Here is a 25,999-nt window from a genome sequence, read left to right on the forward strand (position 1 = left end):
GGGCGTGGGCCACGAACGGAGGGAAGTGAGTGAATTTTGAGTGAAAGAAGGCACTTTCGGAAGATGGGACAGAAGAAAAGTAGGACTTCTGGTTCCATGCAGGAGATACGGGGTGGGGGTGGGCTCCCCGATATACCCCAAGATAGCCCGTTAGGCCTAATGATTAGATATTGGGATAGTTCCCCTTCTCGAAAAGGGAAATCCAAGGAGAAATTGGTCTATTATTGTATGGAGGTATGGGGAAGAAAACAGATGAGAAAAGATTTATATTGGCCAATTCATGGATCCTTAGAGGATTGGATATGCCAACAATTAAACATATATGTTAACAACAAACGACCATTTAATAAGGAGGAGAGTGAATACGCCTTTTTATGGATCCTGGGCACGGCTCAGGCCGCTAATTTGTTTCCATTAAAAGAAAAGAAAAATGATGAAAAGAAAAATGATAAAAAGAAAAGGTGGGATGTAGACGAACCTCCAGCGTCTCCCCCACCCTATGTCCCCCCTCCGCAAGGTCCTGAGCAAGATCTCCCTCCAACAGCCCCCACAGAACCTGGGGAAGAGGCTCCTCCTTCTAATTGAAGAATTAACTAGAAGTCAAACTAGAGAAAGGAGGGAGGAAAACTTGTTGTATCCCTTAAGGGAGACTGCTATGGGGGGACCACAACCCGGAGTTGGATTTGTATCTGTACCCCTCAGCTCCGGGGATGTGAGGGAATTTAAGAAAGAAATGGGACACTTGTTAGAGGACCCATTAGGGTAGCAGAACGTTTTGATCAATTCCTCGGGCCTAACATTTATACTTGGGATGAGATGGAATCTATTTTAAAGATCTTGTTCACAAACGAAGAACGAGGAATGATCAGAATGGCAGGCATGAGGCATTGGGATCAGAGGCATCAGCATGGTCCCGCCGGAGATGTAAAATGGCCCTTACAGCGGCCCAATTGGGACAATCAAGACCCCGCACATAGAAATAACATGATTGATCTCCGGGATATAATAATTCAGGGGATTAGAGATTCTGTACCCAGAGGGCAAAATATTAATAAGGCCTTTAATGAACAACAAAAGAAAGATGAAACCCCCACTGAATGGCTGGAAAGATTGAGAAAAAGTTTACAGCTATATTCCGGGTTAGACCCCGATAGCCAAGTGGGTCAAGCCCTGCTGAAAACTCAATTTGTAGCTAAATCTTGGGCAGATATAAGGAGAAAGTTAGAGAAAGTAGAAGACTGGCAGGAAAGGGGGTTAGATGAATTATTACGAGAAGCTCAGAAGGTGTATGTGAGAAGGGAGGAAGAAAATCAGAAGAAACAAGCCAGAATCCTGATGGCAGCTGTAAGGGAAGGACAAAATCAGGGCAGGAGAGGAGAAAGTCCCCGGAAGGGCCCAGTAGAACCGAGAAGAAGAAGATTTAGTTCGCAGGACATAGAATGTTTTTATTGTCGCAAGAAGGGACATCTACAGAGAAATTGTCGGAAAAGAAGGCAGGATGAGGAGATTTTTAAGGAAGATTAGGGGGGTCAGGGGCTCTATTTGCTGGGGACCCCTAAGGTTACCGAGCCCTTGATAAAATTGAAATTGGGTCCTCAGCACGAAGTGTTCGAGTTCCTTGTGGACTCGGGTGCCGAAAGATCAACAGTCCAAAAGTTACCATCTGGATGTGTTGAATCAAAGGATAAACTCCAAGTAGTTGGTGCAAAGGGGGAACCTTTTAAGGTGCCCCTGATAAGGAATGTAACAATAGAAGCCCCAAATAAATATGGAGTGGGAACATTTTTATTGGTCCCAGAAGCTGAGTATAACCTCTTGGGACGAGACCTGATGGTGGAATTAGGAATCAATTTGGAAGTAGAGCAAGAGAAATTAAAAGTAAGATTATGCTTATTAACTGCAGAAGATGAAGCCAAGATTAATCCAGAAACTTGGTATAGCCCAGGGTCGGTGGGAAAATTAAATATCAAACCGATCACGGTCTCCATAAGAGACCCAGACCAGCCAATTAGGATAAAACAGTATCCCATCTCTAGAGAGGGGAGAGAAGGGTTGCAGCCAGTAATTGAGAGACTTTTGGCCCAAGGGCTTTTGGAACCCTGTATGTCTCCCCACAATACTCCCATATTGCCTGTAAAGAAGCCGGATGGGTCCTATCGTTTAGTACAAGATCTGAGAGCCGTAAATGAACGAACCATTACCCGGTTCCCTGTGGTGGCTAACCCGCACACTATACTTAATCAGTTAAGTCCAGATTATAAATGGTATAGTGTTATAGATTTAAAAGATGCTTTTTGAGCTTGTCCCTTAGAAGGAAAATGTAGGGACTATTTTGCTTTCGAGTGGGAGAACCCCAAGACCCATAGAAAACAACAATTACGGTGGACCGTTTTGCCCCAGGGATTTACAGAGTCTCTGAACTTGTTTGGACAAGCTCTGGAACAGTTACTGGAATCTTATGAATTAAGTCAGGGACTAATTCTAATACAATACGTGGAGGATTTATTGATCGCTGGAAGAACTCAAGAAGAAGTCAGAAATGAGAGCATCAAATTATTGAACTTCTTAGGCCTCAAGGGATTAAAGGTTTCTAAGTCCAAATTACAGTTTACTGAAGAAGAGGTAAAATATTTGGGGCATTGGCTCATAAAGGGACACAAGAAATTAGATCCCGAAAGAGTAAAAGGAATTTTGTCTCTAACAGCACCCACTAATAAAAGACAGATAAGACAGTTATTGGGATTATTAGGGTATTGTCGACAGTGGATAGAAAATTACAGCAGTAAAGTAAAATTCTTGTACGAAAAATTAACTAAAAACGGGTTGGTAAAATGGTCCCCTGAAGATGAGAATTGTTGGGAAAATATAAAAAGAGATCTGGTAGAAGCACCTGTCCTCAGTTTACCCGATATCCGTAAACCCTTTCAACTCTTTATCAATGTAGATAACGGGACAGCTTATGGGGTTCTGACCCAAGGATGGGCAGGGCAGAGAAAGCCTGTAGGATATTATTCTAAAATACTGGATCCTGTAAGCCGCGGGTGGCCCACCTGCTTGCAAGCAATAGTGGCCACTGCATTAGTAGTGGAAGAAGTTGGAAAAGTCACCTTGGGAGGTGAACTAAAAGTATACACCCCCCATAACATTCGAGGAGTATTGCAACAACGGGCTGATAAGTGGCTTACAGATAGTCGACTGCTAAAATATGAGGGAATTTTAATTAACTCCCCTCGACTAGAAATGGAAACCACTTCTATTCAGAATCCTGCCCAATTTTTATACGGAGAACCTAAAGAAGATTTGACACATGACTGCCTCCAACTAATAAATTTGCAGACTAAAATAAGGGAGGACTTAGAAGACAATGAATTAGACGAAGGAGAAAAATTATTTGTGGACGGCTCCTCACGAGTGGTTGAAGGACAACGGAAATCAGGTTATGCTATTGTGGATGGGTATACTTTTAAGATAAAAGAATCAGGACCATTAAGTGAAGCCTGGTCTGCACAAGCGTGTGAGTTATATGCTATGCTAAGGGCATTAAAGCTCTTAGAAAATAAAGTTGGAACTATTTATACAGATTCAAAGTATACCTTTGGGGTGGTACATACTTTTGGAAACATTTGGGAAGAGAGAGGCTTACTTAACACCCAGGGAAAAGGATTAGTCCATGAAAAGCTAATCTTAGAAGTTTTAAAGGCATTAAGAGGTCCACTAAAGATAGCCATAGTCCATGTAAAAGGACACCAGAAGGGACTAACCCATACTGTAAGAGGAAACAATCTAGCCGACGCGGAGGCAAAACGGGCTGCATTATTAATGGTTCAGACCTTGAGAGAGGAACCTGAAAGGCTAAAATTAGATAAAACTTTCACTCTCCAAGAATTGGATAAGCTACAACAAATTGGAGCAAAAAGAGATGGCGATAAATGGCTGCTACCAGATGGCAGGGAAATTCTTCCAAAAGGATTAGCTCGGGGAATACTGAATAAATTACACCATAAAACTCATTGGGGAATTCAAGCTTTAGTGGATCAGTTTGAGACAAACTATGCCTGTGTCGGAATATACGGTCTAGCTAAAAGGATTTTAGAGGGATGTTTAACCTGTCACAAAGTGAATAAACGACAACTTAGGGAAAAGGTTCAAGGAGGTCGTGAATTGGCTAAAAGACCCTTTGAGAAAATACAGGTGGATTTTACCGAATTGCCAAAGGTGGGGAGATATCAGTATTTATTGGTCTTCGTTGATCACCTTACGCACTTTGTAGAAGCCTTTCCAGTGGTAAGAGCTACTGCAAAGACAGTTATTAAGATTCTCTTGGAAGAAATTATTCCAAGATATGGGACTGTTGTGGTAATTGACTCAGACCGAGGTCCACATTTCACATCCAAAGTAATTAAAGAGACAACTGAATTGTTTGGTACAAAATGGGAATACCATACTCCCTGGCACCCACAGAGTTCTGGGAAAGTAGAAAGAATGAATGGGGAGATAAAGAAACACCTAACCAAACTTATGGTGGAAACAAAAATGAATTGGGTTAAATGTTTCCCATTGGCTTTGCTTTACATTAGAACTCAGCCAAGAACAGATACTGGTATATCCCCCTTTGAAATGTTGTATGGAATGCCTTATGACTTTGGGTTATTCGTGGAACACCCAAAAGTCGAGGATAAACTTTTAACAGAATATATTTTAGAACTTACAAAAAGAAGACAGGAACTAAGAAAGAAGGGCTTGGTAGTACAAAGACCTCCCTTGGACATTTCCATACACCGAATCCAGCCCGGAGACCAGGTACTAATCAAAACCTGGAAAGAAACCTCCCTAACACCCCGTTGGGAAGGACCCTTTGTTGTTTTACTTACCACAGATACGGCTGTACGGACAGCAGAAAAAGGATGGACTCACGCTAGTAGGATTAAGGGACCTATCTTCCCAGAGAAGTGGACTGTGACGTCGGAACCAGGAGATCTTCGAGTAAAGATAAGGAAAAGCGAGACCGGTAAATGAACCACTCCAGAAGGGACGCAAGAGATAGTTTATATCGATGGTTCCAAATACCACCAGGAAATACTCTACGAAAGGTATATTTTGCACCCTGGAGTGAAGAAAGGATACCGGACCAAACGGGGGGGGTGGATTATACAAACTAACAGGAACTCCCCAGGTTTTTCCATTTTGTTGCGAAACAGAGACGGAGATACCCGAATCACCCAGAATAGGAGATCTCTGGGGAATACCCTGCTTAGAACACCCTACTTCTGGACATTTATGTTGGGTTGTTTGCCGATGTCTAAATTGTAATAGAGATTGGTCCTGTGTTTCATTTAAGAGACAACCCTACTGTATGAAATGTCGCAATGATTTGATATGTGCCAGGGGACCAGAGGATCCAGTGGAAATTCGTAAATTATTTTGTGGGTGGGAACTGTCAGTACCTGAACTTTGGGAAGTACATGAAACAGACTGGTATAGAGTTTTAAGACAGTGTGCTATAAGATTCGCCTGGAAACGGGCACAACAACCACATAGGTGGAAATAGATTTGAGAGATAACTAACTCTTTAGACCTTGGAAATTATTGACAGGATAACAGCAAAATTCCCCTGAAGACTATCTGCTGCTGCCGAGAAGATCTTGATATCCCGTTGCTCTCTGCAAAGGAGTAGACGAGGAAGGCAGAGAGGTACTAAACAGTGGGGAAATGAAAGCTGGTATCCTATTAATGGTATTGATTACCATGACTTTAGAAAATGAATCTTGGTTTAATCAGTCACCATGGCTGAGTACCTTAATTTCTACTTTGGCGGGACCCCTCATGATGTTGCTATTGGCTCTGACTTTTGGACCCTGTGTCATTTTGGACCCTTTGTTGAAAGCAGGTTAGAAAAAGTGCAGCTAATGGTGATGAAGCAATCAGAACTGGAAATGAAAATTATACTGAACAAAAATCCTGAATTAGATGCAGCTTGTGAGGTATTGTCTAGGTTTGATCAGCAAATCACTTATAAATAAAAGAAGGGGGGGATTGTAATAAGTAACTAAAGGTGATTTGCTGATCGAACAAGTTAAGCAAGAGGAACGAACCCATTGTGGCAGTCTTGAGAACTCCCTGTTTAACCAGAAGAGACATGTCCACAATGTTATCTTGCTACACCAACATGGGAACTCCTGTTTGACAAAAAGCTTAACCACAATGTTATCAGAATGTATTGTTTTGAGCTGATTCTGTGACCAACATTTTATCTAAACTACCTCAAGCAAGAAGCTACGGAGGGGCGTACCGAAGATGTCGAAACCCGACCTCCGTGAAGATAAAAAGAGCTGCTCAGCTTGCTTGAATTTGCGAGCCTTTGGTGGAGCTGCGACTCCCCGGCCGCCCAGCGCTGCTTTTGCCTTCCTACCTCAATAAATATTTATTGAATCTATTTCGGACTCGATTTATTTTAAATTCAACTATAACAGAACTGCAGCTTGTTCTTAGGAAGGATCCACATTGGAGAAGTTCATGAAGGACTGTATCCCATGGGAGGGACCCCACGATGGAGCAGGGGAAGAGCATGAAGAGGAAGGAGCAGCAGAGATAAAGTGTTATGAGCTGACTGCAACCCCCCATTCCCCATCTCTCCTGTGCCACTAGGGGGGCAGGAGATAGAAGAGTTAGGAGTGAATTTGAGCCTGGGAAGAAGGGGGGTGGGGGGGATAGGTGATTTTAGTTTTGTTTTTATTTCTCACTATCCTACTCTGTTACAATTAATTGGCAGTAAATTAAATTCATTTTCCACAAGTCGCAACTGTTTTGCCCATGACGGTAATTGGTGAGTGATCTCCCCGTCCTTACCTCAACCCACTAGGTTTTTAATCTTATTTTCTTCGCCTGTCTTACTGAGGAGGAGGAGTAAGAGAGTGGATGGGTCAGCATCTGGCAGCCAGGCAAGGATAACCCACCACAATACATTGCACTGAAATTTAGGAAGGGAGGAATACTGAAGTCATGCAAAGTACTCCACACTGCACTAGTGGGCAACTACACTAACAGACAATAGCAGCTTTCTGTTACTTGGAGCAACCAGAAAAATTAATCCAAATGATCTTTGAAAGTGTATTAAACCCTATTAAATCTCTGCTGAGACACTCTTATTTCAGAATTAAAAGAGCTCTAACATTGTTTTGTTCAAGTAGGAAATTAATCATGTTTAACTGGATAAGAGCTCTCATTCTGAATGAGATGTTCTTGCAGCTTTGTGGACATCAGTGGAACTTTCTGATCTATATCAGCTGGAAATCGACCTCTTTTACAATATTTGGGGTTGGTTTAATGGTTTTATTTACAAGAAGTTGTACAATGTAATAAAACAGAGAAAATGAAGACATTATGCTTTACTAAAGCATTTTTACAAGTGAGTCAGATCACATTTACCTTTTATTGATAACACTTTGCTGTATGCACTCCCCCATTGTTTTTATAAGAATTTATTTGAACTGAGATACTATTTGCCATGTAAAAAAAAAAGTCTGTCAAAGCCTGGTCCTTTTTTTGGTGTTGTGTTTTGTTTTGTTTTTTCACCAATATGGCCAGCAAAGTCAACTTACATATCTGTAGTTAGTTTCTAATCATCAACCAACTAGTTTTTAAACAGAATTAGGAATATTTCAAGTACAGTAGTTATATAAGAGATTTCTTTACTACTAACATAATTAAAATACTTTCATGGTTCCTAATAGTAGAATATATGCAATCAGCCAGTCCAATAAACGCTGAAAGCATTCAAGAGCTGATGAGATAAAATATGGACTAATTTGGTGCTTTGCCTAAAAACTGAACCATTTTGCAAGCTTGTCATTGTTTGGCAATGTTCTTGTGAGTGTGCTGATATGATCTCACATCCCTATTTTCTGGTCTTGAAGGCCATTGTCAGTGCTATCTAAAACTGGAGTTATTAATAAAGGATGCTGGGGTTTAGGTTATCAGTCAACAGCCCATATGCAGACATATAGATGGCATGTTTGCATGAGGGAGTAGGTACTCTGCAGCTTTATTAGGGATCTTCCTCCCTCAAAGAATTAAATGCTATGCCTAACCCAGTTAACTGGGCCCTATGCTCAGCTGACTACATAACCCAAAGTTCTTACCTTGGAGGGAAGAGTTTTCGTTTTTCTTGAATAGCAGCCTTAACATTTTGCTTACTGAGGAGGTACCCAGTGGTTAGGACCCCTGTGCCTGCTGCTGCAAAGAGTGCAGCAGTTGCACGGCCAGCCAGGAGACGACAGAATGTGCTAGCCATTCGTCTTAGAGGGATACAATTTCTAGAAAAGAAGACAACCTAAAATCAACCCATAAAACTTCAAATGAAAAATAAACCCTCACTTTTAACTGTAGTCCATTAAAAGAAGTAATTAATTTTTATTATTGGTTTGCATTGAAACAGTATGTTAAGAAAAATGGTTAGCATTTACTGTATTTCTATATATATACCTTCGGTAGACTTGGAAATCAATTGATTTTTAGTGCTGTCTCAAGCACACAATTCTAAACCCAACACCCAGAATATTTTAATTTTTTTAATGATTTAGGGCCATAATTGAATGTTTTAGCTTGCTTCATAGTAACAACGCATTGCACAGAGACATCTTTCCACTGACCAAAAAGGTACAATATCAGAGTAAGAAACAGCATACAAAAGTATTTAAAGTGAAAGGAATATTTTCATAGTTGGGTGAAAGGGGTAATAGGAAAGGAGGTTGAACTCTTGTGGAGGTTTTGAGTATTTCAGGGTATAAGCAATTGTATAATTCTGATTGCGGATTGGAGGGATTTGTGGCATGGGGTGGGATAAGGAATCCTGCAAAGTCGGAAGTGTGAGCTCTATATTTTTATTGAAAATGCTTCCAGGTGACTGCTGTAAGTGGCTGTCCGGTCAGAAAAGTCAAATGTGGCAGGATGTGGTATTAGATAGGTCATTCCTTTCAGTGCTATTACCTACAGAAACTCATGTGCCTTTTCCATGCTAGCCTGACCTGTTAAACACTTTGTGCTTTTTTTCCATATGAAGTAGGCCAGAACTCATCATCCTGAAAAAGAGACAGTTAGTAGGAGGGATATGGTAGGGATCTAAAAATCCTGAGTGGCGTGGGAAACGTGAACAGACATCAGCTCTTCACTGATTTTTCCAATATAAGAATACAGTCCATCAAATGCAACTAGTGGGAGCAACATTCAAAACAAAGAAAGGTAGGTGAATCTTTACATAATCTGTCATAGACCTATGGAACTCCTTGTCAAAGGATGATGTAGATGCAGGACATTTACATGGGTTCAACAGGAGACTGGACAAGTACATGTAAGTGATTCATTGTGGGCTTTAAGCAGACAAATGAAAACAGGCTAACAAAATTCCCTGCTCTGAAAATAGCTGAAAGCTGTGAGAGTATCAAGGAGTATCACATGTTTGTTCTGCTCTCTTCTCTGAGCATCAAATTATGGCTGTTGTTAGACAGAGTACTGGGTTATGAAGACCCCTTGTCTGGATCAGTACTGTTATTTATAGAATCATAGAATACCGATTGGAAGGGACTTCAAGGATCATCTGGTCCAACCTTTCTTGGCAAAAACACGAGCTAGACAAGATGGCCCAGCACCCTGTCGAGCTAAATCTTAAAAGTGTCCAATGATGGTGAATCCACCACTTCCCTGGGGAGATTATTCCAATGGCTGACTCTTCTCATTGTGAAAAATTTTCCTCTTTTATCCAATTGGAGTGTCCCTTGGAGTCACTTGTACCCATTACCCCTTGTCTTTTCCATGTGACTCCTTGTAAAAAGGGAGTCTCCATTTCCTTTGTAGCTACCCTTTAAATACTGGAACACGGTGATAAGGTCTACCCTGAGCCTTCTTTTCTCAAGGCTGAACAAACCCAATTCTCTCAGCCTTTCCTCATATGGCAGGCTTCCCAGCCCTTTAATCACAGAAACATAGAATGGTTTGAGTTGGAAGGTACCTTAAAGATCATCTAGTTCCAACCCCTCTGCCATGGGTAGGGACACCTTCCACTTGACCAGGATCCTCAAAGCCCCATCCAGCCTGGTCTTGAACACTTCCAGGGATGGGGCATCCACAGCTTCCCTGGGCAACCTGTTCCGGTGCCTCACCACCCTCACAGTGAAGAATTTCTTCCTAATATCTAATCTAAATCTCCCCTCTCATTTTAAAACCGTTACCCCTCGTCCTATCGCTACACTCTCTCATAAAGAGAAACAGAGAAACAGAAAGACAAACAGAGAAAGAGAAAAAACAAACCAAAGTTGAAGTTTATTCAGAGAAGCAGTATAACACTGTCTTATGCATTTAATATGAAGGTAATCGATACAAGTAAATCACATAGCATGGCTTGTGAACCTGGTTCCTGCCTGACTGAAAACTAAAAGCACTTTACCCAGGTGACTTTCTTAGAGGGCAGGTTCTTGGAGAGTCTCACTGACACTGGTAATATGACTTAAGTTTTGCCAAAAAACATTTTTGAATTGTAGAGAGGAAGGACCTAATACCACATACACACAACAGAGGGGATTGTGGAGGGACTTAACCACTAAAACCAGAAATGTGCATCTGCATACAGACAAATTTCAGGGTAGGAGAAGGCAATGAGTCCTTAAAGATAGCAAAATATCCAATGCTAGATCTGAAAAGAGATTTCTCCAGCATAGAGACGTAGCAGTTTATTTTGAGCATGAATCAAGGTAGGAATTAAATCGGTGCTAAGCTTGATCTTTTGGAATCACAGACTTGTTCTTTTCCTCGGTTCAGTGAGGAATCGGAGGTTCAATTTCTGATTTAATAAATGTATCACTTGGTGTGCCACAGACTTGCCGCATTCCAAATAATTTTGTTTTCAATTGGCTGGGTTTTTTTCCCAAGCAAATAAGTATTGATTTTCATGTGTGTGCTGAAAAATTATTAGTTCTTAATTCCTCAAATGCTGTCATATCAAATGTTGTGGGTTTTTTGTCAGGATTTAATTGAGAATAGGGTGGCAAGCTACCCAGAATAAATATGACAAGGTAGACAAGTTCATAGAATCATAGGATCATCAAATCATAGAATGGGTTGGGTTGGAAGGGACCTTAAAGATCGTCTAGTTGATAAGCTTTACCTTTTTTCCTCCTCAATTGAGAAATTTAGGCCTTCATCTTTGAATGCCCTGTGATGGGCATGATGCAGCCCAAACACCAACCATACAGAAAAAAAAAGAGAGAGTTCTCTCTGCTCATCATAAGGGACACAACATTTATTTCCTCAATTTGCTCCATGCTGCATTTTTGTTTCAGAGAAAAAATCCTACTTTTGCAAGAAATCAGCCGAGCACTATTAGTTTCCCTTACATGCCTATGGCCCAAATATGCAAACTACTGAATGCCTCCTGTGTTGAATGCTATTCAGCTCTCACTGACTTGAGTTTACAGAAATCAAACGGTGCTTATTAATGTTTGGCAGAAAGACTGACATCTTAGAGGTTCAAGATCCTAAAATACTGAAGGAAGTAAGCAATGATATGAGTTAAAGACGGACTCTGAGGTTGCAACATTCAATGCCCTGATTTTCATAAATTTGCATTACTGTGAAAACAAGCAAAACAAGGCAAAATGCTGAATCAGGGAAGCCTGTTCCACTTCCCAAAGAGCTTAACCAGTAAACCATGAAGGAATTATGTTCTCAGCACTCTTATTTTGATCTGTGCTTCTTGAAGAGCTCTCTTCTGCTGAAGAAGGCAATGAACTAAAACCTAAGATAGGTAATCAGTATCTTGTCAATAATCATATTGACAAGGACATTCAATGAAAAAAGTTACTGATCTTACATAAATTCTTAACTCCTGGTTAATCCAGAGTGTAACACCTAGTTGCAAGGTTATAAATAGTTATGCTATTTCATCAGCTCCCTTTTGGTTGATGTTATGGATTAATGCGCTATGAATATAGCTAACAAGGTACAGCCATTCCTTTGGATAGAATCATAGAATAGTTTGGGCTGGAAGGGACCTTTAAAGGTCACGTAGTCCAACCCCCTTGCCATGAGTAGGGACATCTTCAACTAGATCAGGTTGCTCAGAGCCCCGTCCAACCTGACCTTGAATGTTTCCAGGGATGGGGCATCCGCCACCTCTCTGGGCAACCAGAGGATGTTTAAAATGCACATTAAATCTTTGGGTTTTTTTTTAAGCAATCTTCTAGATTTTTGCATTTTTAAAAGTCTCAGTATGAATCCCTGTTATGGATTTTCAAAATAGTTGACTGTTGCCCAGTTTTGCCATGAAAACACTTGGAAACTTTGATCCTCTCAAACATGTCTCTGCAGGAACTGAATAATGAGATGATGCAACAAAATCCATGATGAAAATCCTTGTGTTCTTATCTCTGTGACAATGAAAACTATTGTTATGGACCCGATCCTTGAAGTCCTTAAACACAGTTATGGGACTGGGAAAAATTGACCTGGATGCAGTTTGCTACAATCATTTTGGAGAAATTAAAATTAGTGTAGTTTTGACTTAAAATTTATAGTAAAAACCCCACACTCTGACAGTCTAGAATACAGAAAATATGTAATATTTATCTCAATGTTATACTAGTAGTTTAAATTGTTACTAATATAGAAAATATGAATATTTTCTAAAGGAAATAACCAAAATAGATTCCTGAATTGACTTTATAAATTGGACAAAGAGGTGGCAATAGCCATATATTTTTGATTTGACGGAGACCTTCCTACGTGGAACATAAATGATTTTTTTTTGATCTGCACAGTGTGTATTTAGTCAAAATATAGACTCTGGACAATTTGCCATCATGCTAAAAATATCGACAGGCCATTAACTACTGGGTTTATGCTGTGATTATCTTCCTTAGCTACACAGAAAAGCATGTACACCGAAGAAAGCCAAAGATAAAAATAAATGAGAGTAAATGGAGATGGTGTCAGTACTGGATGTATCGCAGAGCTCCCAGCTTGCATCCAGGCAATCCACCAACTCAGAGCCATGCTGGCTGAGGCAGAAGGTCATATCTGAAGCTGCAAGAGTAAAACAGTAAAGTTTTCCCAGCCATGCCTAAGGGGAAGTCAGGCAGGAGCTGTTGTCAATAAAGAAGAGTAAATTGCTGTTAGCAATAACGAAGAGGCAAGGAAGACAAGGAGGGGGGCCTGGGGTGACAGAAAAGGAACCCAAAACCAAAAAAATGGGGCTTAAGTGGGGTAACATACAGCATTTGCATGTAAGCAAGGAAGTGTCTACAAGAAATCCTCAAAATCCTTTCTGGGAAATTAGCATGCTGGGGTGCCTCTCTAAAGTGCCTGTACACTAATGCATGCAGCATGGGGAATAAACATAAGGAATTAGAGATCTGTGCACAGTTGCAGGGCTATGAGCCTGTTGAGATCACAGAGATGTTGTAGCATGGCTACCAAGACTGGGGTGTTGCAATGGAGGGATACAGGCTTTTTAGGAAAGACAGTACAGGAAGACAAGGAGGGGGAGTTGCCCTTTAAGTTAGAGAACAACTGGAACGTATGGAGCTCTGTCTGGGGATGGATGATGAGCCTCTGAGAGCTTATAGGTAAGAATTAAAGAGCATACAGGTATGGGAGACATTGTAGAATCACAGAATCATAGAATAGTTTGGGTTGGAAGGGACCTTTAAAGGTCATCTAGTCCAATCCCCCTGCCATGAGCAGGGACATCTTCAACTAGATCGGGTTGCTCAGAGCCATGTCCAACCTGACCTTGAATGTTTCCAGGGATGGAAAAATTCATAAAATACTGTCTAATCAATACATAGCATATGTATATCTGAAATTGCTATGTGATGTGTATGACACCTGTGTGATCCCTAATTGCCTTTATCTTCCTTATCCTTGGGCCAATGTTGTCTTTTTCTAGTAGCCCTTTCTGGCTGTTTGAATCAGGTTTGGCAGTGGTTTTTATTCTACTGGCTCAATGGCAGCATGTTGCTGTAACAAATGGGTCCTAGTTTTGTCATTGAACTTTAACTTCATCAGCAATCTTGTTATTTTTCGTTTTAAAATGAAATCCCGAGTCTCTCTGATTTTATTTCCCATCTTATTAAAAGTGGCTCTTAAATGGTGTTCATCGATTATTTTTACCTGCAGTAAATGCACTCTATTTCTAAATCTTTGTTTGCTCTCACTGGCAGTGACGGAGTTTAATAAAATCAATATACTCTTTGTGCATACCTCCCTGTAGTGGATGCAAAGCCCTGGAAAATGAGCAAAATGCAAACAGGAAATTCCTCTAGAGAGACAAAAATATTAAAGACAAGTAATAAAGAAGGAATGGTCTCTAGCGTAGATTTACTGAAGGAGTTTGAAAAGGCTGTGGCCCCCGGATAAGGACTGCCTGATATATGCTTGGCTGCTTGATGCACCAGCAACCGTGCCCAAGATACAGATACAGATGTATGCTCCCTCTAGTGGCACATTAGTTTAAATTAGACAATACAAAGAGAAAACGACACACCTTACTCTTTAATTAGCAAGTGAAAACAGCATGGAAACAGTGAATTTTGGTAGCGTAATTAAGAAGGCCAAGAGTCGAAAGACGCCACAGATGTGCTGCAGCCACTGAGTGAGGCCAATAGCTGCTCATGGTCCAGCCCGGCCCATGGACTTTCATGTTGGGGAAGCACTTGTAGCCTCTCTCACATGTATTTGTAAGGACCAATTTTATACTGCTAGAACGTCTTCATTTAGCTTTTCCTGCTCTTGTAGATTATTTCACTGTTGATTCTGCCCATATAAAACTGTGTCTTTATAGAAAAAGGGGCTGTGTTGTGCTTTTCTTCTTCACTGGAGTGTCTCTAGATTCCTATGTTAAACTTAAGGTATTTGTTTTAAAGCTTTCTAGACTGCTCCCAGTGATGGGCTCCAAAAATGCTGCTCACAGTGAAAAAGCACTGGATGCTAGACCTTGGGATAAGATAGGGTATGTATATTCAGTTTATAATAATCGGATAACTCATTTAAATAGGGGAGGGAATTGGATATAGATGAAATCAAGGATTATTCACTGAGTTTTAATTGAACTATTGGGTTAAAGCTCAAAGTTATATCACTTTAATACGGACAAATTTTTTGCAACAGACCTGTATCCTAGCTTAGAAGAAGATGTTTCCATTTATAACCTAGACCATTCTATGATTCTATATTATATAAATGCCTATATAGTCAAAAAAAACCCACCTCATCTTGGAGGAGAAAAACCTTCTTTTTACATTATTTCTGTGTTTAAAATCTCCTTGATGTTTGAATGGGAGCACCTGGCCAAACCGGTTTCAGAACACAAAAGGTGAGATGCAGGGAGTTGTCATTCGACTCAGCTCCATCTCGCCTCGGCAGATGCTTATTGATGCCTATCTATGCAGAGATAACTTGGGGGGAGCTGTGGAAATGGCTCAGCCTGGGGTGGTCTCAACACTGCATTACAATCAGAACCGGAAACCCGAATGGTGCCTTTAACAAACAAAATGCCCTGAGTCACATCCCACCACTATTCAGTCCTATCCCTACACTCCCTCATAAAGAGTCCCTCCCCATCCTTCCTGTAGGCCCCCTTTAGGCACTGGAAGGCTGCTATAAGGTCTCCCCGGAGCCTTCTCTTCTCCAGGCTGAACAGCCCCAGCTCTCTCAGCCTGTCCTCGTAGCAGAGGGGCTCCAGCCCTCTGATCATCTTCGTGGCCCTCCTCTGGACCCGTTCCAACAGGTCCATGTCCTTCTCGTGCTGAGGGTTCCAGAGCTGGACACAGTACTCCAGGTGGGGTCTCACGAGAGCAGAGTAGAGGGGCAGAATCACCTCCCTCGGCCTGCTGACCACGCTTCTTTTGATGCAACCCAGGATGCGGTTGGCTTTCTGGGCTGCAAGCGCGCATTGCCTGCTCATGCTGAGCTTCTTGTCCACCAGCACCCCCAAGTCCTTCTCCTCAGGGCTGCTCTCAAGCCCTTCTCCTCCCAACCTGTATTTGTGCCTGGGATTGCCACGACCCAGGTGCAGGACCTTGCACTTGGCCTTGTTGAACTTCATGAGGTTCGCACAGGCTGTGTAAGGGATAATAGGGGATGGTCCAAGTGAGACACGACGGAAAATTACTAGTTGAACCAAACCCAGTATACGTGCCGAGAAAAAGGACCTCAGTACTGTTGCTGCAAAAACTCTGTGCGTGTCCATGAGAACCTGACCTTCGAAGAAGAAAACAAGAAGAAGGGAGTACGCCAATGTAGTCACATATCAGACAGCCGCTGTTAGCAAAGCCCGATCATGAGTCTGGTGAGGCTCGCTGCATGCGCTGGCCACGTGTGCAGTGACTCTAGCCTGCACCTTAAACCACTGATTAGAGGTCTCCCTGATGCTATGAAAATGTATGTGCAAAACCTAAAGGAAAAAATTTCACAGGCAATTGACCATAATACTCGCAACCCCCACCAGCGATGGCAGCCTGTTTTAACTTGGGGGGAACTATTACAAGAAAGAGTGATTTATGGTAGAGACATGGGTTGGTTAGAGGAAGGTTCAAATACACAGCGCCGGGTCCGTCAGGCACGGTTTGTCGGGCATAATAATCCCCGTCCTCCTAGACAAACCAGTTCTCGTTTTGACCCTCAGCGTTATGAATTGTGGAAAAGGCGTTAGCATTAGGAATACCCCGATCAATGTTACATGGACAGTCCACAGAGAATATTCGTATAATGGTAAACTTGGTGGAGCAGCCTATTAACAAAGCTACAGAATGTACTGATGCTGTTAAAACACAGAAAGATAACGTCTCTGCCCCTTGGAACCCTTTCTCAGACTTAAGGAAGGATTTGATTGATCTAAAAAACTAGAAAGCGCGGGGGGGGTGGGGGGGGTGTGTGTGTATTTTAGGCCAACCCACCCATGTGATATCTAACCTAGGATGGCCTAACCATTTAAGTGAACCACATATTGTTTTAGCTACTGGCCCCAGACGAATACCTGTGAATTTTCTAATTGATACTGGAGCTCAAATAAGTGTTAGCACCGAAAAAACAGCAAAAAGGATAGGATTAGTCCCCACCCAGAAGAAGATAAATGTAATAGGAGTGACCGGAGTCCGTGAAATCAGACCAATTGGTGCATTGCGTGTCTGGCTTCCAGGAGAAAGCCGAATGACTAAGATAAAAGTAGTCATTGGTCCCTATCGTAATAACATTTTGGGATTTGATGTATTAGCAAACAAAGTCTGGAGATTGCCAGACGGCGCGGTATGGAGCTTTGGAGTCCCGCCGTGTGAGGTCCGGTGGCTGGAGATTGCCATTAGGCTGCCTCCTTCTCGGGTAACAAATGTTAATCAATATCCTTTAGCAGCCACAGCCAAAACGGGAATCAGGGAAGTAATTAAAGACCTGGAAGCCTGTGGTATTATAATCAGGACACACTCTATAATTCTCCGGTATGGCCAGTACGTAAACCGGACGGTAGATGGCGACTCACAATTGACTACAGGAGGCTTAATAGCAATGTAATGCCCCTTACGGCTGCTGTTCCTAATATTGCTGACCTGGTCACTCAGATTCAAGTTACCATCACACATGGATGTGCACTTTAGATCTTAAGGATATGTTTTTTATGATTCCTCTTCAGGAGGAAGATAAGCCTCAATTTGCATTCGCGTGGGAGGGAGTGCAATATACTTTTAATCGTCTCCCACAAGGATACAAACATTCTCCCACTATTGCCCATAATGCACTAGCGAAAATATTGAAGGAGGTAAAGGTACCAGATGGGATAAACATGTACCAACACATTGATGACATCCTAATAGGTGGAGATAATGACGAGGCAGTCAGAGAAGTGTCTAGTCAGGTTTGGGACACACTGACGTCATTGGAATTAGAAATCCCTCCCACTAAATGTCAGGGACCAAGTCAAGAAGTTAAATTTTTGGGAGTTTGGTGGTCAGGAGGAGCCGTGGCTATACCAGCTGATATCCTGGAAAAAATAGAAGCTGGTAAAGCTCTGGAGAATAAGAAGGACATTCCATAATTGCAGACCCCTGTATAATTTGATTAAGAAAAATGTTGGTTGGCAGTGGACCCCTCAGCATGAGGAAGCCTTGAACTTGCTGATTCATGAACTTCACATATATCAGTCTTTAGCCCCCATACACCAGACAGTTCCTATACAGACTGAGTGGGGATTTAGTGAACATGGTTCTCATGTTCTAATTTATATCAACGGGGACCAGAAGGCCCTGATAGACCCTCGGAATTCTCCTCTCATTCATTTAATGATACTGAGCAGAGATATACCAATTGGGAAAAAGGTATGTTATCACTTGTGCGGGCAGTAAAAAAGGCTGAGCGGATTTGCACAAGCCAAGATATGGTTGTCGGGGGTCCTTTCCTCCTCCTGGAATCAGTTAAATCAGTTGGGAAAACCTCCAGAAGACGAAGAAGATAGCTGAAGCGACACATGAGCTGCAGGACCAAATAAAGGACACATGGTTGGGAAATATTTTTGGTAAATTAGGATGGGTATTGAAGTAGGGTTTGACATATTAAAGCTGTAAACTAATTGAAGTAGAGGCTTAATATATTAGAACTGTAAATTAGAGTAGGAGCTTAATTTAGGAGACTGGGTGCCTTAAGGCTGTACAAAGAGCAGATGCAACAGTTGTAGTACTAAATGTCAGAACTCATCTCCTATTTTTTAAGACAGAATGCTTTAGGACAATATAACCTTGTAGTAGAAGCTTATCTCTCAAAACAAGGGGCCCAGGGTTACTGAGGAATGCAGAGACTAGTCAAAGCTAACACTTTTGATGCGCCAGCAAGAATAAAGAAGTAGAGCAGAGGCCTGAAGTTCACCCAGAAGTCACAACGATGAAGAGGAGTGGAGGAAGTTAACTTCGGCATTTCATGGCATCAGTATCATACCTGTTGCTTTGTTCCATCTTGCACTCTAAATCACTTGTCAAGCTTCTGCAACTAACTATTGCTCTGTTGTCGTCGTATGAGAAGTGATAGCAGGCTTCTTCAGACTTAAATCACAAGGTAGATCTGCATGAGAATTTCAGTTTAAGAGCAACAGCTGTTTTCAGGCAGTCAAACAGAGCATGTACTTGCAAAAACTCTGTGCGTGTCCATGAGAACCTGACCTTCGAAGAAGAAAACAAGAAGAAGGGAGTACGACAATGTAGTCACGTATCAGACAGCCGCTGTTAGCAAAGCCCGATCATGAGTCTGGTGAGGCTCGCTGCATGCGCTGGCCACGCGTGCAGTGACTCTAGCCTGTACTTTTCCACTCAATCCGGTGCAGGATATAAGGGGGCTGTCCTAGGCCGGGGCGAGGGAGAGAGACATGAGCGCATTTTGAAGATACAGGGGACGCCCTGACCGCGCTGTGCCTTGCCTCCCTCTGCCGTACCAATGGGGCTCCTTGTTATCCTGCTGCTCAGTGGTGCTGCTACGATCTATGGGTTGGTAAGACTCTCTGAAGTAACTTTTGGGACATTTGGGAACCGCTTTGCAAGGCTTCTCAATAAAGCTGACTTCACTGCTTTTTTTCTCTGTAGCAAGGCTTCACAATAAAGCAGAGTTAACCTTTTTTTTCTTTGTGTGGGCTCCAGTTTGTATGTTGGAATCTCTCCAAAAAAGAACCCGTTACACAGGCCCACCTCTCAAGCCTGTCCAGGTCCCTCTGGATGGCATCCCTTCCCTCCGGCGTGTCGACCACGCCACACAGCTTGGTGTCGTCGGCAAACTTGCTGAGGATGCACTCAATCCCACTGTCCATGTCACCGACAAAGATGGTAAACAGCACTGGTCCCAGTACCGACCCCTGAGGAGCGCCACTCGTCAGTGGTCTCCACTTGGACATCGAGCCATTCACCGCAACCCTTTGAGTGCGGCCACCTAGCCAGTTCCTTATCCACCGAGTGGTCCATCCATCAAATCCATGCCTTTCCAATTGAGACACCAGGATGTCATTGCGGGACAGTGTCAAACGCTTTGCATAAGTCCAGGTAGATGACGTCGGTTGCTCTCCCCTTATCCACCAATGCTGTGGCAACATCGTAGAAGGCCACCAAGTTCGTCAGGTATGACTTGTCCTTGGTGAAGCCATGTTGGCTGCCACCAATCACCTCCTTATTTTCCATGTGCCTTAGCAGAGATTCCGGGAGGATCTGCTCCATGATCTTGCCAGGCACAGAGGTGAGACTGACCGGCCTGTAGTTCCCTGGGTCTTCCTTTTTTCCCGTTTTGAAAATGGGGGTTGTGTTTTCCCTTTTCCAGTCAGCAGGAACTTTGCCAGACTGCCACAACTTTTCAAATCATAGAATAGAATCATAGAATCATAGAATAGAATCATAGAATGTGTTGGGTTGGAAGGGACCTTTAAAGGTCATCTAGTCCAACCCCCCTGCAGTCAGCAGGGACATCTTCAACTAGAGCAGATTGCTCAGAGCCTCATCAAGCCTGGCCTTGAATGTCTCCAGGGATGGGGCCTCCACCACCTCTCTGGGCAACCTGGGCCAGTGCCTCCCCACCCTCATTGTAAAGAACTTCTTCCTAATGTCTAATCTAAACCTGCCCTGCTCTAGTTTAAACCCATTGCCCCTCGTCCTATCCCGACATGCCCTTGCAAACAGCCCCTCCCCAGCTTTCCTGTAGGCCCCCTTCAGGTACTGGAAGGCGGCTATAAGGTCTCCCCGGAGCCTTCTCTTCTCCAGGCCGAACAGCCCCAGCTCTCTCAGCCTGTCCTCGTAGGAGAGGGGCTCCAGCCCTCTGATCATCTTCGTGGCCCTCCCCTGGACCCATTCCAACAGGCCCACGTCCTTCTTGTGCCGAGGGTTCCAGAGCTGGACACAGTACTCCAGGTGGGGTCTCACGAGAGCAGAGTAGAGGGGGAGAATCACCTCTCTCGATCTGCTGGCCACGGTTCTTTTGATGCAGCCCAGGATGCGATTGGCCTTCTGGGCTGCAAGCGCACATTGTTGGCTCATGTCCAGCTTTTCACCCACCAGTACCCCCAAGTCCTTTTCCGCAGGGCTGCTCTCTATCACGTCATCCCCCAGCCTGTATTGATGATGAGGATTGTCCCGACCCAAGTGTAGGACCTTGCACTTGGCCTTGTTGAACTTCATGAGGTTTGCTCGGGCCCACCTCTCCAGCTCATCCAGGTCCCTCTGGATGACATCCCGTCCCTCTGGCACGTCGACTTCACCACTCAGTGTCATCGGCAAGCTTGCTGAGGGGGCACTCGATCCCACTGCCTATGTCATTGACGAAGATGATGAACAGCAGCGGTCCCAGTACGGATCTCTGAGGGACACCACTTGTCACCCCTCTCCATCTTGACATCGAGCCGTTGACCACTACCCTCTGGATGCGACCATCCAGCCAGTTCCTCATCCACCGAACAGTCCTCCCATCAAATCCGTATCTCTCCAACTTAAAGAGAAGGATGTTTTGGGGGACCGTGTCAAAGGCCTTGCGGAAGTCCAGATAGATGACATCCGTAGCTCTTCCCTTGTCCACTGATGCAGTCACTCCATTGTAGAAGGCCACCAGGTTGGTCAGACAGGACTTGCCCCTGGTGAAGCCATGCTGGCTGTCTCGAATCCCCTCCCTGTCCTCCATGTGTCTTAGCATAGCTTCTAGGAGGATCTGTTCCACGATCTTCCCAGGCACAGAGGTGAGGCTGACAGGGCGGTAGTTCCCAGGGTCCTCCTTTCTACCCTTTTTAAAAATGGCTGCAATGTTTCCCTTTTTCCAGTCGCCAGGGACTTCACCTGACTGCCACGACTTTTCAAATATCATGGAGAGTGGCTTGGCAACTACATCAGCCAATTCCCTCAGGACTCTGGGATGCATCTCATCAGGTCCTATAGACTTGTGTATGTTCAGGTTCTTCATGTGGTCTCGAACCTTAAAGAGTCCTTAAAGATCTGCCAGCTCTGTTCTGCTCCCTTGTCCCTGAGAGCAGTTTCCCAGGGGGTCCTATTAACTAACTCCTTGAAGAGCTGGAAGCTTGCTTTCCTAAAATTCAGGGTCTTGACTTTACTCTTCTCCTGACCCATATCCCTCAAGACTATGAACTCCACCAGTGCGTGATCTCTGCAGCCCAGGCCTCCAATCTTGATGTCACCGATTAGCTTACTTGCGTTGGTGACCATCAGGTCCAGTATCGCATGCCTTCTGGTAGGGCTGTCTATTACCTTGCTTAAGAAGTTATCCTCGATGCACTCCAGGAGTCCCCTGGGTTGCCTACAGCTTTCTGTGCTACTTTTCCAGCAGATGTCGGGGTGGTTGAAGTCCCCCAGCAGGACGAGAGCCTGCGAGTGCGATGCCTCCTGTAGCTGGAGTAAGAAGGCTTTGACAATAGGCTCCCCTTGATCAGGCGGCCTGTAGTAGACACCAACCACAAGGCTCCCTTTGTTCCCTCGGTCTCTAATTCTTACCCATAGGCTTTCAACCTGCTCGTGGCTATTCTTCAGAGACAGCTCTTCACACTCTAGCCATTTCCTGATGTAGAGGGCAACCCCTCCTTCCTCACCTGTCCCTTCTGAACAGCCTGTAGCCATCGATAGCCGCACTCCAGTCACGGGATTCGTCCCACCAAGTTTCAGTAATGGCAACTAGGTCGTAGCTTTCCAGCAGCAGGGTGGCTTCCAGCTCCTCCTGTTTGTTGCCCATGCTGCGTGCATTGGTGTAGAGGCACTTCAGCTGGGCTGTTGGCCGTGTCACCTTCTTAGAGGAACACTCCTTAATTCCTTTGAGGTATTTCACCGGTGTTTCCCTCTTGGCTCCTATTACCTCAGGAGCCCCTGGCTCATCTCCGTAAGGCTTCAAGTGTGCTGCAGTGTACCCAGCATGTCTCAGAGGGCTAAAGGCCCTCGCTAGCACTTCTAACCTTGATTTATTGTCCCACAGCTCTTCACGGGCAAGCCTGATATTATCCCCCTTGACATTTAGTGGGTTTCTGCTACAGGCTGCCTGACCAGCAAGAACAAGTGGATGAGGCCTTCTACAGACAGCTAGGAGCAGCCTCATGTTTGCAGGCCCTGGTCCTCCTGGGGGACTTTAACCACCCTCATATCTGCTGGAGGGACAACACAGCAGGGCATAAGCAATCCGGGAGGTTCCTGGAGAGCATCAATGACAACTTCCTCACCCAAGTGACAGAGGAGATAATGAGGAGAGGTGCTCTGCTGGACCTCGTGCTCACCAACAAGGAAGGGCTTGTTGGGGATGTGAAGGTCAAAGGCAGCCTTGGCTGCAGTGACCATGAGATGGTGGAGTTCGGGATCCTGAGGGGAAGGAGGGAGGAGGGTGAAAAGCAAGCTCACAGCCCTGGACTTCAGGAGAGCAGACCTTGGCCTCTTCAGGGATCTGCTTGGAAGAGTCTGTCCTGGTTTGAGGTAGAACAGAACCAATTTTCTGTTCAGTAATTTTGCTTTTCAGTTAAGCCTCTTCTAACTAACTAAACTCTCTGAAATTAACAGCATATCGTTCAGACATTGTTCGCTCCCAGAGTGATAAGACTTGATTGTTTATAATTTATGCCAAGGAATGGTAGGCAGAGAGGCTCCTGCTTAGACTTATTGCTATAACAACCAAGGTCAGCTAACTTTGTTGTGTGCCCCGTTGGTGGGTCAGAAACTGAAAAAGCATAGAGGGGTCGTACCTGCGGGGAGGAGCGGACAGGACAGGTGACCCCAAACTGACCAACAGGGTATTCCATCCCATCTGCCTCATGCTCAGTATAAAAGCTGAGGGATCAAAGGGTCAGTCCGCTTTCTTCAATGGCTGGTGTCCGAGGAGGACTTTGTCTGTTTGTCTGCCCTTGATCCTGATCTGTGCATTCCCGAATCCAGTTCCTGAGTTCAGCTCCCGTCTGTTGCTGAGTCCAGTCTGTGACTTTCCCAGTGCCTGCTAGTGACATGATCGTCATCCTGGGAGCTTGATATGGTTTTGTATATATTGTATATTTTTCATTATTTTCTTTTTATTTTTTTATTATTAGTATTTCATTAAAGTAGTTTAGTTTCTTTTAAACTCATAAGTCTCTTTCTCTCTCTTCCTCCTCTCCCTGAAGGGAGATGCTCTCCCTTCTCTGAAGGGAGAGAGGTCAGAGAGCATCTGCCGTTCCTTTCAGTGGCCAGTCCGGCCCAAACCACGACAGAGTCCCTTGGGATAGGTCCCTGGAGGGAAGAGGGGCCGAAGAAAGCTAGTTAATATTCAAGGATCACCTCCTCCAAGCTTAAGAGCAGGAAATCAGGCAAAGATCCCAGGAGGCCTGCATGGATGAACAAGGAGCTCCTGGCCAAACTCAAACACAAAAAGGAAGCATACAAAGGGTGGAAGCAGAGATGGGTAACCTGGGAGGAATACAGAGATACTGTCTGAGCATGCAGAGATGCAGTTAGGAAAGCCGAAGCCCACCTGGAACTGAATCTGGGCAGGTATGTCAAAGACAACAGGAAGAGCTTCCAGAAGTAGATAAGTAGAAAAAGGAAGGTTAGGAAAATGTGGGCCCGCTGCTGAATGGAGTAGGGGACCTGGTGACACAGGACATGGAAAAGGCTGAGGTACCAAATGCATCAGTGTTTACTAGCAAGACCAGCCTTTGGGAATCCCAGGCTTCAGAGACCAGGGGCAAAGGCTGTAGCAAGGGAAATGTACCCCTTGGTAGAAGAGGATCAATTGGGGAATGCTTAAGCAAACACGACATTCACCAAGGGGTAGTCATGCATGACCAACCTGATAACTTTCTATGAGGAAATGACTGACTTGGGAGATAAAGGGAGAGCAGTTGTCTACCTTGACTTCAGGAAGGCTTTCGGCACTGTCTCCCATAAGGTCCTCATAGAGAAGCTGTTGAAGTATGGGCTGGATGAGCAGACAGCGAGGTGTGGTGAAAACTGTCTGAACGGCTGGCCACAGAGGGTGGTGATCAGGGGAACAAAGTCTGGTTGGAGGCCAATAATACCAGTGTACCCCAGGTGTAAATACTGGGTCCAGGCCTGTTCAACATCTTCATTAATGATCTGGATGATAGGGCAGAGTGTACCCTTAAGCAAGTTTGCAGATGACACAAAACATGCTGCAGGTCGCCCAGCTGGAAAGCAGCTTGACAGAAAAGGACCTCGTAGACACCAAGTTGAACACGAGCCAGCAGTGTGCCCTTGCTGCAAAGAAGGCTAACAGTATCCTGGGCTGCATTAGGCAAAGTATTGCCAGCAGGTCGAGGGAGGTGATCTTTCCCCTCTACTCAGCACTGGTGAGGCCACACCTGGAGTACTGTGGCCAGTTCTGGGTTCCTCGGTACAAGAGAGACATGGAGCTACTGGAGACAGTCCAGCAAAGGTCCACGAAGATGATGAAGGGACTGGAGCCTCTCTCCTACGAGGAAAGGCTGAGCGAGCTGGGACTGTTTAGCCTGGAGAAGAGAAAGCTCAGGGGGGATCTCATCAATGCTTATAAATACTTGATGGAAGGGTGTAAAGAAGACTGAGTCGGGCTCTTTTCAGTGGTGCCCAGTGACAGGACAAGAGGCAATGGGCACAAGCTGAAACACAGGAGGTTCTGTGTGAACATCAGGAAACCCTATTTTACTTTGAGGGTCACCGAACACTGGAACAGGTATCCCAGAGTTGTTGTGGAGTGTCCCTCCTTGGAGATATTGAAAAGCCATCTGGACATGGTCCTGGACAGCCTTTTCTAGGTGTCCCTGTTTGAGGAGGGGGGTTGGACCAGATGACCTCCAGAGGCCCCTTCCAACCCTTACCATTCTGTGATTCTGTGATTCTGTGATTCTTTGATTCTGTACATGGGCTTGATTGGCAGTCTATCTCAAATGCTTCTGAATCAATTGCACACTTTCCCGTGACAGCTCAGGTATGGCAATACTGATAACGGGCATGGGACTGAAATGTATGTTCATGCAATTCTCTTTCCAGGCATG

The 25,999-nt window shown here is 44.2% G+C and overlaps 1 protein-coding gene across 5 annotated transcripts in view; it reads right to left on the minus strand.

The window, feature by feature from the left end:
* Nucleotides 1–25,999, minus strand: part of LOC141735561 (creatine kinase S-type, mitochondrial-like) — a 111,661-nt gene that overhangs the window by 80,211 nt on the left and 5,451 nt on the right. For 3 of the 5 annotated variants that reach the window (XM_074568554.1, XM_074568552.1, XM_074568555.1), the window contains exon 2: nucleotides 8,139–8,312. In XM_074568554.1, the coding sequence (XP_074424655.1) occupies nucleotides 8,139–8,290 (152 nt within the window). In that variant the 5' untranslated portion in view covers nucleotides 8,291–8,312. Of the gene's footprint in view, nucleotides 1–8,138; nucleotides 8,313–9,023; nucleotides 9,078–25,999 lie in introns of all 5 variants that reach the window. The other 2 variants (XM_074568553.1, XM_074568551.1) reach the window with 1 other exon arrangement.

This window comes from Larus michahellis, chromosome W, assembly GCF_964199755.1.
Source record: "Larus michahellis chromosome W, bLarMic1.1, whole genome shotgun sequence".
Classification (NCBI taxonomy): domain Eukaryota; kingdom Metazoa; phylum Chordata; class Aves; order Charadriiformes; family Laridae; genus Larus; species Larus michahellis.